Below are 13992 nucleotides of genomic sequence, written 5' to 3'. Positions count from 1 at the left end.
GTATCCCGTTGACATCACCAATGTCAACCTTCTGCTATCGACATTGTGGATATCGGCATTTTGACCAATGACATCATGACTCCATACGTTACAGTGATACCGCCACCTTGGCCATTCCACATATCCGATATCATAAATTACATATTAATCTGTGTATATTGAGTTAGCAGTATTTCTGCATTAGTTATACCAGTGGCGTACAAACAAAATACTTACACCTAACAATAGTGTAGAGATGCTGAGTGACCATATAAATGCTAACATCACATTACCCTATTTGTACACAATATAATACTGCAATAAAGTGTAATATACTGAAGGTGTTACAGTGTCACACTCCGCAATGGAAGTTGGGGCTGTGTTTGAGTTTCGTCTCCGATTATGGGCCTAATTCAGACCTGATCGCTAGGCTGCGTTTTCGTACAGCCTGCGATCAAGTCTAAACTGCGCATGCGTATGCACTGTAATGCACAGGCGCGTCGCACGGGTACAAAGCGGATCGCCGCTCAGTGATGGGTTTGTAAGAAGAATCCATTCGCACGGCCGTTCTCAAGGAGATTGACGGGAAAAAGGCATTCGTGGGTGGCAACTGATCGTTTTCAGAGAGTGGTTGGAAAAACGCAGGCGTTCCCAAGCGTTTGCAGGGAGGATTCCTGACGTCAATTCGGGCCCCGGACAGGCTGATGTGATCGCAGCGGCTGAGTAAGTCCTGGGCTGCGCAGAGACTGTACAAGAACTGTTTGTACAGCTCTGCTACACATGCAATCGCACGCTTGCACAGCTAAAATACACTCCCCTATGGGCGGCGACTATCCGATCGCAGCAGTGCAAAAATTGCCTGCTAGCGATCAGGTCTGAATTTGGCCCATTGTCTTTTCCTCTAGTAACAATAAAAAGTGATATTAATAAAATATTGTAAATAAACTCAATAAAAGATAGGAAGGCATTAGAGAAATAGTACTGGATACGGAGAAATGCTGGTTGAAGAAAATCCCAAGAAAATATATTTACTGAATCAGTACTGAAGTGAGAGAAGAGCTGACACAATTAGTAAATGGAAGTGAATGGAAGTGACTTGCATATTGGGGGTCATTCCGAGTTGCTCGCTCGTTGCCGATTTTTGCTATTCTGCGATTAGTCGCTTACTGCGCATGCGCTTAGTTATTTTACTAAAAACTTAGCTGTTTTGCTGTGGCTTCTGACGCGCTTTTCAGTCGCACTGGTGTTCGGTAAATGATTGACAGGAAAGGGGCGTTTCTGGGCGGCAACTCAGCGTTTTCCCGGCGTTGGCTAAAAAACGCAGGCGTGTCAGGGAAAAACGAGGGGGTGTCTGGAGAAACGGGGGAGTGGTTGGCCGAACGCAAGGCGTGTTTGTGACGTCAAACCAGGAACGAAACAGCCTGAGCTGATCGCAATCTGTGAGTAGGTCTCGAGCTACTCAGAAACTGCTAAGAATTTTCTATTCGCAATTCTGCTAATCTTTCGTTCGCAATTCTGCTATGCTAAGATACACTCCCAAAGGGCGGCGGCCTAGCGTGTGCAATGCTGCTAAAAGCAGCTAGCGAGCGAACAACTCGGAATGACCCCCATGATGTGAGAACACAGAAATCCCTGTCTGTCGCCTGACTAATCTCTTCTTGTGATTTTCAGCTCTGTGAAAGACCTGTGGAAACATTACACAGCAATTAAGGTAAAATATCCACATGTGATGATCTACAGATGGGTCCATATTTTTCTTGATCTTTAATAGGATTAACTGAGACTGGGCAGTTGGACTTAAGGCCCATATAGATGGGCCAATGTGGGAGAGATGTGTGCTGAGCGAACCACTCAGCACACATCTCTCCCGCCGCTCAGCACAGCGCGATCTGTGCAGGGGGAGCGCTCATTTCACCCAGCGGGTGAAGTGAGCGACCCGCTAGATTGGCCTGCATGCAGGCCAATCTAGCACCAGCTATAGCGATGCGCGGGGCTGCGTATCGCTATCGCTGTAGGAGCTACACACCGAGCGATCATGCTTAAATTCTAAGCAATCTAGTCAGATTGCTTAGAATATCGCTCCGTGAGTACCCCCCTTTAATCCCCTGCTGTAATGACTTAATCCCCTGCTGAATTGTTCTCTGTATTGTATTGCAGCTGAGAACAATAGATGAAGTGTTTATGTTAATAAACCATGTTGTGCCTAGGCGCAGCAAACTAGTCAAGATAACCGTGGACCCATCTGTATGGGCCGTATTCAGAGATGGCCGCAAACGTTATTACAAAATCACATTTTTGCAGCCTATTCTAAGTTAGGTTCATGCGCAATATGGCACGTGCCAGGATCACACGTGCCAGGAACATGACAGAAGGCGCGGGTTCACCATGAGTACACAAGATGCTACAAATCGCAGTACACAGTGCATAGAGATGACAGTAAATGCCCATATAAGCGCCTTGAGTCCTATTGGAGAAAGAGCGCTATATAAATAAAATTATTATTATTATTATAATGCAGGCAATAAGTGCATAAGTCGCTAGGAGGATGAGAAATTCTAATCAAGCAAGATGCAAATATAACATTTAATTTTTTTTGTAAGTCAGCGCTAATAACATATGGATGGCGTGGATGGCGGTCATTAGGTCGACATGAGTTAGGTTGACATACTGTACATTGGGTCGACCACATTTGGTCAACATGCATTAGGTCGACATGATCACTAGGTCAACATGGAAAAAGATCGACATGAGTTTTTCACAATTTTTTCCATTTTTTGAGTTTGTTCATACTTAACGATCCACGTGGACTACAATTGGGAACGGTAACCTGTGCCGAGGCACCTTGCCCGCGAGGGTTCCCTAATTGGGGTTTCCCGTTACTTTAGAAGAAAACGGCAACAAAAAAGTAAAAAAACTCATGTCAACCTTTTCCCATGTCGACCTAGCACATGCTGACCTACTGACCATGTCGACCTACTGCATGTCGACCCAATGTATGTCGACCTAACTCATGTCGACCTAATGCACCACACCTGGATGGCGTTTCTCTTCCCAAACTGGTAGGAAACATACTTTATTTCTTACAAACATGTAATCTTGCTTTTAAATCACAATTACATCAGTTTAACTGTATTTGCATAAATGGGTGTGTATTTGAAACATTTGGCCAATCAAGCGCAACGTGTGGACGTCGTCGTCGTCATCGTCATCATCATCATCATCATCATCATCATCAATTCACATCTTGCACTATGGTTTGAGCACTGCAAGTCATGTCCATCCAGGAAGGGGATCCGGTCTGAAGATCGACAGTATCTAGGTCGACAATGTTTAGGTCGACCACTATAGGTTGACAGTCACTAGGTCGACATGGATGGAAGGTCGACAGGGTTTCTAGGTCGACATGTGCTAGGTCGACAGGTCTAAAGGTCAACATGAGTTTTTCACATTTTTTCTTCTTTTTTTTGAATTTTTTCATACTTAACGATCCACGTGGACTACGATTGGAACGGTAATCTGTGCCGAGCGAAGCGGTAGCGGAGCGAAGGCACCATGCCCGAAGCATGGCGAGCGAAGCGAGCCATGCGAGGGGACGCCGTGCACTAATTTGGGATCCCGGTCACTCTACGAAGAAAACGACACAAAAAAAAAAATCCTCATGTCGACCTTTAGACCTGTCGACCTAGCACATGTCGACCTAGAAACCCTGTCGACCTTCCATCCATGTCGACCTAGTGACTGTTGACCTATAGTGGTCGACCTAAACATTGTCGACCTAGATACTGTCGATTTGATGAACCACACCCCCAGGAAGGCGGATCTGTGACTTTTCACTGTATATGACTTCAGAACTCTGTGGGGCAGATGTACTTAGGCTTGGAGAGTGATAAAGTGGAGAGAGATAAACTACCAACCAATCAGCTACTAACTGTCATTTTTTAAACTCAGTTAAGAGCTGATTGGTTGGTACTTTATCTCTTTTCACTTTATGTCTCTCCAAGGCTTCTTCCCTTATGTAAGCTATGAGCGGACACCGATTTTATAGATTTAAGACTTTATCTACCTCATCCAAAATTCCCTTGACTGTCAAGATCTCGGTTTTCAAGAGCCACGCTGATAAAGCCAAATTAGAAGGGATCTAATACCAAAATGGTCCCTGTGAGAGCAGGTCTTCCCACAGGGGAAGATGCCAACCTGGACCTTCCATCATGTTAATTGTGTCAGTTCACCAAACGTTTGTTAGACCATCAGAGACAGAAGAATTATTGTAACCCTCTATTTATCTTTTATTCACAATTTATATTTTAACAGTCATTATTTTCTACGTATTCATGTTGACTAATATCTTTGATGTTTTTCATATGAGGCTTGCTGAGTTATAGATTATGCAACCAATAGTTTTCTTCAGAGGAGATTTTGGGGGTCATTCCGAGTTGTTCGCTCGTTGCCGATTTTTGTTATGCTGCGATTTTTGCAAATTGCGCATGCGCAAGGCACGCAGGGTGCATGCGCTTAGTTATTTAACTAAAAACTTAGCAGTTTTGCTGTGGATCCTGCGGCGCTTTTCAGTCGCACTGCTGATCGGTGAACGATTGACAGGAAAGGGGCGTTTCTGGGTGGTAACTGAGCGTTTTCCAGGAGTGTGCTAAAAAACGCAGGTGTGTCAGGTAAAAACGCGGGAGTGTCTGGAGAAACGGGGGAGTGGCTGTCCGAACGCAGGGCGTGTTTGTGACGTCAAACCAGGAACTAAACGGACTGAGCTTATTGCAATCTGTGAGTAGGTCTGGAGCTACTCAGAAACTGCAAAGAATTATTTATTAGCAGTTCTGCTAATCTTTCGTTCGCTATTCTGCTAAGCTAAGATACACTCCCAGAGGGCGGCGGCCTAGCGTGTGCAATGCTACTAAAAGCAGCTAGCAAGCGAACAACTCGGAATGAGGGCCTTTGTTGGAGTGTGTGTGTACAGGTGGCGGTGGAATGGCAAAGTGTATGTCTACACCAGCAGATGCCCTGAGACAATGAACAGCACAGTACTGAGGGCCCGATTCACATGAATCGCATTAGTGTGGAAATCGCATGCACGAGGACTCAGATTGCGATAGCAATCTAAGGCCCGACGGCGGAGTGACATCGCAGCATTTTATGGGCCGCGACACAGCATTGGGGGGTGCGGTCTGGGCAATGGAGGCGTGTCCGGACCATTTGCAGGATGGGCTGCGGCTGCTGCGTGATCCAAAACAAGGCGGCCTGGCAAATGCCTTCGCAGCTAGGCTGTGGTGTATATAAAGATCTTACAGGTCTATACAGCAGGGGAATCTAATTCCCTATTGTTAAACAGCTGAGAGACACTGGTCTTTAACGGAGGCTCATTGCAGGATATATTAACTTTCAACTTCAAAGGGCTACTTTTTGTGGTAGTGCAGAATCTATAGTGACCATTCTAAATAATATGTGGAAACTATTATGAAATATATCTATTTGGGACTAAGAGTCAACATCAGTCTCTAACAGGAACATCAGGATCACCCTAAATACGCTTTATTTGGGACTGCATTACTATAATAGTGTGCCGGCACATAGAATGGCTGAAGTCGCTTGATGTGGTTACAATGTTATGTTTTACAAGATACTCCCAGTATCTATATTAATATATTAATAAATTGTTTATATATTTTATCTCATGCGCTCTCTTGTATAGTGTATTCTATTTCATTAATAATATATAAGAGCCAGGAAGACTAGGAGCTGTTGTCAGCTACAGATTGCTTCCTTTCCTTAAGCTGGGTACACACTAGAGCAATGTCGGCATGAAATGCCATTTTGTAACGACATTTTGCCTACATTGCTCAGTGTGTATGCATGATTACGCGCTCCCGTGGTCGCTAACGATGGATGCTTGGTTCTATGTGCTGCACATAAAATCAAATTTTGTCGCTAGCGTCCTGTATTATGCTAATTGAGGACGGAACATGTTTGTTCTGACCTCCATTAGCATCGCCCCAGTGTGTACACACAATCTAGGGCTGACGGGGATTCTTTCCGACGTCGGAACGAATCTTAGAGCCAAAGTGGCAAAATAGTGAAGAGATTAAAGATAAGACATCTAACCTCGTTGCTGTCTGTTGGATTTTAGGAATATCGTTGCAATTTCATCAATGAGTGGAAGAAACTTGGTCTGGATGCACTACTTTGTCCTATGCTGAGCCCAGCCTTCAACATTGGTCACCCGGGAAAACTTTTTGGTAAATTTGGGTGTTTAGCTGTATTCTTCTTACATTCTATATTAGAGCTTATAACAAGGTGAGTGGGTTCTACAATCTTAAACTCCTCTCAGTGCATTTTTCCACAGCTACATGGACTGTTAGGTGGAGATCTGAGAACAGGTGGTTTTGTGAAGGCCACCAGTGGCCATTCTCTGGTCTAGAATTCATTTACATAGAAAGGGAGAAGCAAGTCTTTGGAAGATGAACTTATAGCCAGTATATAGCATCCATATGCAGCTCACCAGCTTTGGGGGCCAATAAACTGTTAGTTGGGCTCATTTCATGGTCCTATCTCGACATCTGCGACTGGAGTTTATTGTGTCCTCAACATTCCTCTCTTTGTATATATTTATAAATGACCTACCCCTCTGTAAATATGTCAGTGACCCAGAGATGCTTCCCAGATTACTTAATCAGGGGGATTTATGTGTTCTCCTGATTTTAGCATGTGAGTCTTCTTCTGATTTAATTTGACAGTTGTTCATGTGGAGATGGATGGTTACTGACACAATGTATTGCATAGAATACAAACCAAGAACCCACCATAACATGATGCTCTTACCAGATGTTGTGTCATATTTTCCAGCCGGTTTTGGTTTCACCATGCTATACAACATGCTGAACTTTCCTGCCGGGAGTCTTCCTGTGACCACTGTGACTCCTGAGGATGAGGAAGAGCTGAAACATTACAAGGGCTACTATAATGATCTCTGGGACAAAGAGTTTATTAAGGTTTGTTCAACGAAACCCTTTAGCTCCTTATATTACAAATGTGTAGAGAAGGTTTTCCTCCCAGTAGTTTCGATATGCTCATAGACTCATAGAATCACATAACAGCTTTATACTATACAATGGGCCTAATTCAGATCTGATTGTAGCAGCAAATTTGTTCGCTAATGGGCAAAACCATGTGCACTGCAGGGGGAGCAGATATAACATGTGCAGGGAGAGTTATTTGGGTGGGGTGTGTTCAAACTGAAATCTAAATTGCAGTGTAAAAATAACGCAGCCAGTATTTACCCTGCATTGAAACAAAATAACCCACCCAAATCTAACTCTCTCTGCACATGGTACATCTGACCCCCACCACCCTCGTCCCCCTGCACTAGTGCACATGGTTTTGCCCGTTAGAGAACAATTTTGCTGCTGCAAGCAGATCTGAATTAGGCCCAATGTCAATATCAGTTTAGAAGTGTAACAAACCTCAGGTTTTTATAAAAAGAACAAGTAAGTAAATAGATTAACAAAATATCTGGTGTAGTGTAAATGATAAATCAAAGAGCAATCTAAAATGAGGGAGTTGTATATACACATACTGTAGCCCATTCACAATGTCTTTAGAGAGTTTTATTTTTGGGTTTCCTAGCAGGCGCATGGATGTCCATATCTTAACTGGGCCTAGGCTGGTGTTTGCTGAATACGGGCAGTATGCTCTTAGTGGGAGTATAACACGCTGGAAAACTCAATAGAAGTTTAAGGAACTGAATTTAATCAAATAGAAATAATACATTTAAACAAAAATGTCCAACAGTCAGAAAGCTAATTATTGAATTTCATTTATTGAAAATAAATGCCACCATTGGCCCAATTCATACTATAAGCAGAGGGATGGTAGGTTCTGCTGTACAGCGCGTCTCAGAAAAGTTCTTCATAGCTGTAAGTTGGGTTCATGGATAAGTTTGATAGTCAAAGGCAATTCACTACCTATTTATTGATAAGTTGTCTGTTTTCTGCCCCTTAGCAATAATCACCTTTAGGAAGGCTGGCGCGTTTCACTGCCGTCCAATAATAAGTTTTAGCATATTATTATACACAATAATACCCCTTTTCCCCTAGCTCAAAAAAAAACAATTTTTTTTGCACTGGGGCACGCATTTACCCGGGTTTATTGGTAGTGGAAAAGGCTCCCTCTGAAAAATCCCTGGACAAGTGACCCGGGAATCCTAAATGGGTAGCTACCTGAGTTGGACTTGTGAATAACTCGGGTAAGGGTGTAATGTAAACGGGTTACCCGGGTCATCCGACCCGGGACCCGTTTACAGCATGTTAAGAGCCATACCTCCCTGACCGCAGGGTCCCGCAGGCGGGCGGTCGGGAGGTCGGGGGTGACAGAGCATGCCATCAGCGCTGCTGTCTGTCCTGCTATGCAGACAGCAGTGGTAGCCGGGACAGTGTATGCCGGAGGCTGGGGGCAGCCCTGCAGCTTCCAGAGTGCTGGGCTTGCCCTCAGCATGACGGTGGGCAGCATCACATTGGGGGCGTGGCCTAATGGGACCAAGGTCATGCCCCGAGGGTCCCGATCTGCCAGTTTTCCCAGAGCTTGGAGATTTTGTCAACTGCAAGCGCCGGCCAGAACACACTGCGTCCGAGTGCAGTCCGGGTCGGCGCTGTTGTGGAAAAGGGGTCCGTCTCGGGTCTGACCTGGCTTGGAACCGTGTTCCAAATCCCGAGTCAGACCCGAGACTTCTAGTGGAAAAGGGGTATAAGAGTAACAATAAGAAAATAGTCTTCAAGTGTATATAGTAACTGAACTATTTTCCCTTTCAGGGAATGGAAGGTGGTGTTGGGCTCCCCGTTTCAGTGCAGTGCGTAGCATTACAGTGGCAAGAGGAACAGTGCCTTCGCCTAATGAAGGAAGTGGAGACCGTGACCCGTGTTCGTAAAAGCCATCTTAACTGAAATGTGACAAGACTCAGCCATGATACTTAAAAGCAACTTACTGATATCTGACAAACCCATTTATACAAAGAGGGACTGTGGGGGCAGATAATTAGTGGGACAGTTTATTTGTACACCTGCATGAAACTATTAAAACTCCCAGGGGTCTTCATTACATGGGGATAGAGCTTAAATAAAGCAGTTGGGTCCATTAGATATTACAGACTGGAAAACAGATCATTCTAATAATATTCAATACCTCAACTATTACCAGACCCCCATGCTATGCTATCAGCAGGGTAATGCAGTCGATCTTGTCTTTATCACAATAAAAACAGTTTGTCCAAAATAGTTGCTGGCCATACCACTCATCATATCGATCATGTTGCAACTATACTACTTACCAATTACTCCCCCTACCCGCCTCCTAGCACTCTCCTCCCATGCCAGCCATTCCACTCACCTCCTCAATCCAGTCAACCATATTGACTGCCAGTGCCAACCATTCATTCTTCACCAGTTACTCTGATCCAACCATACCACTCAACTCCCACTCTTCCACCAACCATGCTGGTCAGTCGCCTTTCACCTGCCTACCAGTCAGCCCTTTCCTCCTCAAATCGTCTGTACTACCCGGCTCCTCTTCCTCCCACCATCTGTACCACCCAGTTCCTCTTCCTCCCATCAACTGTATAACCTGGTACCACTTCCTCCCACTAACTGCACCAACCGGCTCCTCTTCCTCCAACCAACTGTACCACTCGGCTCCTCTTCCTCCCACAAACTGTACCACCTGGCTCCTCTTCTCCCATCAACTGTACGACCTAGCTCCACTTCCAACCACCAACTGTACCACCTACCTCCTCTTCCTCCGACCAACTGTACAGCTTGTCTTCTCTTCCTTCCACCAACTGTACTACCCAGATCCTTTTCCTCCCACCAACTGTACCATTCCACCTGGTGAGCAGAGAACAGAATATAAAGAAGACCAATTATTTGCCAGAGATAATGAGAGTAATGGATATAGATTATAGCATCCAGTAATGATGAATTAAACTTGTTCTTGAAACTAAACAGTACCCCCAATAAAATGGGAGTCAGGTGATGTAATGATGCTTGTAATGGTGCTAATTACTAGGACTGTTATTAAATGACCTGAAGATTCAATATGTCTCTGTGTAACTCTGTCAGATGTGTGACTATATGTCAGTGGAAAACTGTCATTGTGACCTATTCCCATTAGAATGTAAGCTCACTTATGAGCAGGTCCTACAGTATCAGTACCCAGGGGTGTATCTAGGGGTCCGAGCGCCCTAGGCAAAGTAAGGGCTAGTGCCCCCCCCCCCCACATATTTGAAATAAGGAGGGTATATCCAAAAAGGGCATGGCCTTGTGGGGAAGGGGTGTGGCCACACAATAGTACTTACAATTCAAATTATACCACACAGTAATTATTCACGTTATGCCACACAGTATCACATTACACCGCACAGTGGGGGTCATTCCGAGTTGATCATAGCTGTGCTAAATTTAGCACTGCTACGATTAGGCACTCAGACATGCGGGGGGGGGGGAACCCAGCACAGGGCTAGTCCGCCCCGAATGTCAGTGCCGGCCCCCCCACAGAAATGCAAAAGCATCGCACAACGGCGAAGCTTTTGCATTTGGGGAGTAACTCCCGGCCAGCGCAGCTCCTGACGCTGGCCGGGAGAACCTCTTTGCTGCCTGGGTCGCAGCGGCTGCGTGTGACGTCACTGGGAGCTGGATGCTGGGAGCTGTAATTTATGTTGAGTCTGATTACAAGTGAGGTACGGTGCGCTGCCACCTGACACTGGCGCCGGCACTAATAGACAGTCACCAAGTCTGACAGTACTACTGGATTCTACCCCCTGGCCATGGATGGCACTGCCAGGCGGCGCCCCCTACTTGCCTGGCGCCCCTAGCGAGTGCCATCCTGGCCAATGGGTAGATACGCCCATGTCAGTACCTTTTGTTTTATGTGTCCTGATATCCCCACTGTGGGGCACAGCCGAGCACAATAATAATAATAAGAGGAGGAGGCCTAAAGAGAAGTATATGATTTGTTGCAAGTGATTCAAATTTCCATCCCTATCCTGCAGTTTGGCAGTCAGTTCCTATAAAAAGCAGATTACAGTGGGGAAGGTGCATAAAGAACAACGGTAGGAGGTAGCGCTATGTAAAAAGATTATACAATTTAAAATCAATCACATATCACTTGGATGGAGATAATATTGTATTTAATATATAAAAAGTCTATATAGTATTACAAACAAGATGAAGATATATAAAAAAATCAAGAATCCATATATCAATTGATATGAGCAGATACCTCTACCATGGAATTGTCCATATAAATGGATAACGTGATGTGAGCCTGTTCCTATATATACTTCCGGTACCAAAGAGCACAGAGGTTGATGAATTGGATCAAAAAGCTTTGTCCAAGGGTTAATCCAGTCTGCTGTTAGTGGAGCGTGGTTGGTTACCGCTAGAGAAGTGATCTCTTGGGCATGAATCTGTGTATGATGGGGATGGAATCCTCACGTTAATGCGGTGTAAGCCGATGGCTCAATCCAAGCAAGGCTGAGAGCTGATATAGTCCACAGCAAGCTGATTTTCCGCTGCTAATTTTAGAAGCTGGTTCTAGCTCTACAGTGTGACAATCCAATGGGTGGGTATAGGTAAGTACACCAACGCGTTTCGCTTCTCAATACTTGCAACTTTTTCAAGGTGACTTTGCATTGTCAAGGTAGGCATTTATATACCTATCCTAATATGGCTGCTCATTAGCAACTGGTCACAATATTCCATCCAATGACACTAATCACATTATAAAATACATGTCTATTTATATTAGAGATGAGCGGGTCTGGTTCTTCAAGAACGGGAACCACCTGAACTTTGCGTTCCGAGTCCGGATCCAAGTTGGCTTCCCGCCAGACACTGATCCCAAAACGAGGTAAAACGTCATTATCCCGCTGTCAGATTCTCGTGGGGTTTTGGATTTTACAAAGGTCCCAGTTATCGATCGGCACCATTTTAACTCCGGTTGTGGAGAGTGCACTGAACTGACATATCCATCTCAGAACTGGGGTTGTGGGGCTGCTGGCTGCTGTAGGGTTGGTGTATCAGTCCAGGGGTGTTCTGTCTGTTATCTGGTGGTGTATCTGACAACAAGGGGTGATCTGTCCATATCCATCCAGGGACTCTGCCCTAGTGTTAAAAAAAAAATCCCAGTATACTGTGTGAACATCCAGAAGCTGGTGTGTCCTATACATCCAGAAGCTGGTGTGTCCTATACATCCAGAAGCTGGTGTGTCCTATGCATCCAGAAGCTGGTGTGTCCTATACATCCAGAAGCTGGTGTGTCCTATACATCCAGAAGCTGGTGTGTCCTATACATCCAGAAGCTGGTGTGTCCTATACATCCAGAAGCTGGTGTGTCCTATGCATCAGTATCAGTCCAGGGGTGCTCTGTCTGTCATCTGGTGGTGTACAGTGTCTGACAACAAGGGGTGATCTGTCCATCCTAGGGGTGATCTGTCCATCCAAGGGTGATCTGCCCATCCAAGGGTGATCTGTCCATTCATCCAGGCGCTCCGCCTCAGTGTAAAATTAAAATAATAAAAGCTAAAAAGAATAAAATTCAATTATAAAATATATATATATTTTTTGTGTGTGCTGTACCCCAGTGTACTATACAATTGTTATTTTACTTTCATAAGTACTGTGACACTGTCAGTCAGAATGCAGTATATTATTATTTTGTACACTTATTGTGCGACACTGTTGATTAAATTAAACCACAGTGTTTGATTACTATTTCTGACTCATACACGTATTGTGCGACACTGTGGATGAAGGTGGTACCACAGTAATATATTTTTGGATTCATCTCATACACATATTGTGTAACACTTTTAGTGAAATTAAACCACAGTGTTTGAATACTATTTACGACTATTAAATTTTTTGTACAAATTGCGGTGTGTGCTGTACCCCACTTCATTCGTGTTTGTGGATACAGTAGATATGGAGGACGAACAATTGAGAGGAGAGCAGGAAGCACATACTTGTGGTGCAGGTGCTGGCACCAGTCATGACAATACAAGTCCGTCAACATCATCTACTAAGACCGATGCCCAGGGGCATAGATGGCTTAAGTCAGGGCATGTAAAATCAAAGAAGAAATTTGATTATACAGTGGTAAAGAAAAAAAACATCAAAAGGAAAGTTAGCTTGCAGAGGCAGTAAGACAAACTGTGCATTCAGAACCATCAAACATTCTTTAGGAATATTTAGGGGTGTCCACATCAGCTATGTGTGGCATTCCTCACAATGTCCTCATAAAAAAGGCTGTTTCACCTCCTTCCACCATTTCTTCACCATCTGCACATGTGGGGAGCAGTACAAGATGGTGATGATGGGGACATAATAGAAATTGAGGATTTGTGTGTGGAAGTGGGACAGGATGAGGGGGATATGTGTGTACTATTTGACGGTGAAGATGTTGATGATGATGTTGTTTGTGTAGGTCAGCCACCAGTGGCTGCAGTTGTTGCCCGTGATAAAAAGAAAGACATTGTGATGTCTGGGCGTAAGGCCATAAAAGCCACCTCTTGGGCGTGGGATTATTTTCTGCCAAATCCTGACAATGTTTTTGAAGGCATCTGCTCCATTTGTGAAGCCAAAGTTAGTAGAGGTAGGGACGTTAGCCATCTAGGCACCTCCTCCATGTTATGTCATGAATTTTTTTGTACAAGATTATAATGGGTCTGGGACTCCAGGTTGACAACAAAAAGGTGGACACACCTTAGGTCGACGCCAATTGGTCGACACACCTTAGGTCGACATGGGCAAAAGGTCGACATGGGCAAAAAAGGTTGACATGGAAAAAGGTCGATATGAGTTGGTAATTTTTGGTGTCATTTTCTTCGTAGAGTGACCGGGAACCCCAATTAGTGCACCGTGTCCCCTTGCATGGCTCGCTTCCAATCGTAGTCCACGTGGATCGTTAAGTATGAAAAGGTTCCAAAAAAGAAAAAAAATCGCGAAAAAATTAATGTCGTCC

General features: G+C 44.6%; 1 protein-coding gene across 2 annotated transcripts in view; it reads left to right on the top strand.

Moving 5' to 3' along the window:
- LOC134957550 (vitamin D3 hydroxylase-associated protein-like) overlaps positions 1 to 10067 on the top strand; it is a 181824-nt gene extending 171757 nt beyond the window's left edge. For both annotated transcript variants that reach the window (XM_063939531.1, XM_063939532.1), the window contains exons 12-15: positions 1651 to 1690; positions 6113 to 6221; positions 6829 to 6974; positions 8790 to 10067. In XM_063939531.1, coding sequence (XP_063795601.1) covers positions 1651 to 1690; positions 6113 to 6221; positions 6829 to 6974; positions 8790 to 8921 — 427 coding nt within the window. In that variant the 3' untranslated portion in view covers positions 8922 to 10067. The remainder of the gene's footprint in view (positions 1 to 1650; positions 1691 to 6112; positions 6222 to 6828; positions 6975 to 8789) is intronic.
- Positions 10068 to 13992: the final 3925 nt, after the last annotated feature.

The sequence above is a fragment of the Pseudophryne corroboree genome, chromosome 9, assembly GCF_028390025.1.
Source record: "Pseudophryne corroboree isolate aPseCor3 chromosome 9, aPseCor3.hap2, whole genome shotgun sequence".
NCBI lineage: Eukaryota > Metazoa > Chordata > Amphibia > Anura > Myobatrachidae > Pseudophryne > Pseudophryne corroboree.
Note: the sequence above shows the minus strand (reverse complement) of the source record. Positions and strands in the feature narration are given on the sequence as shown.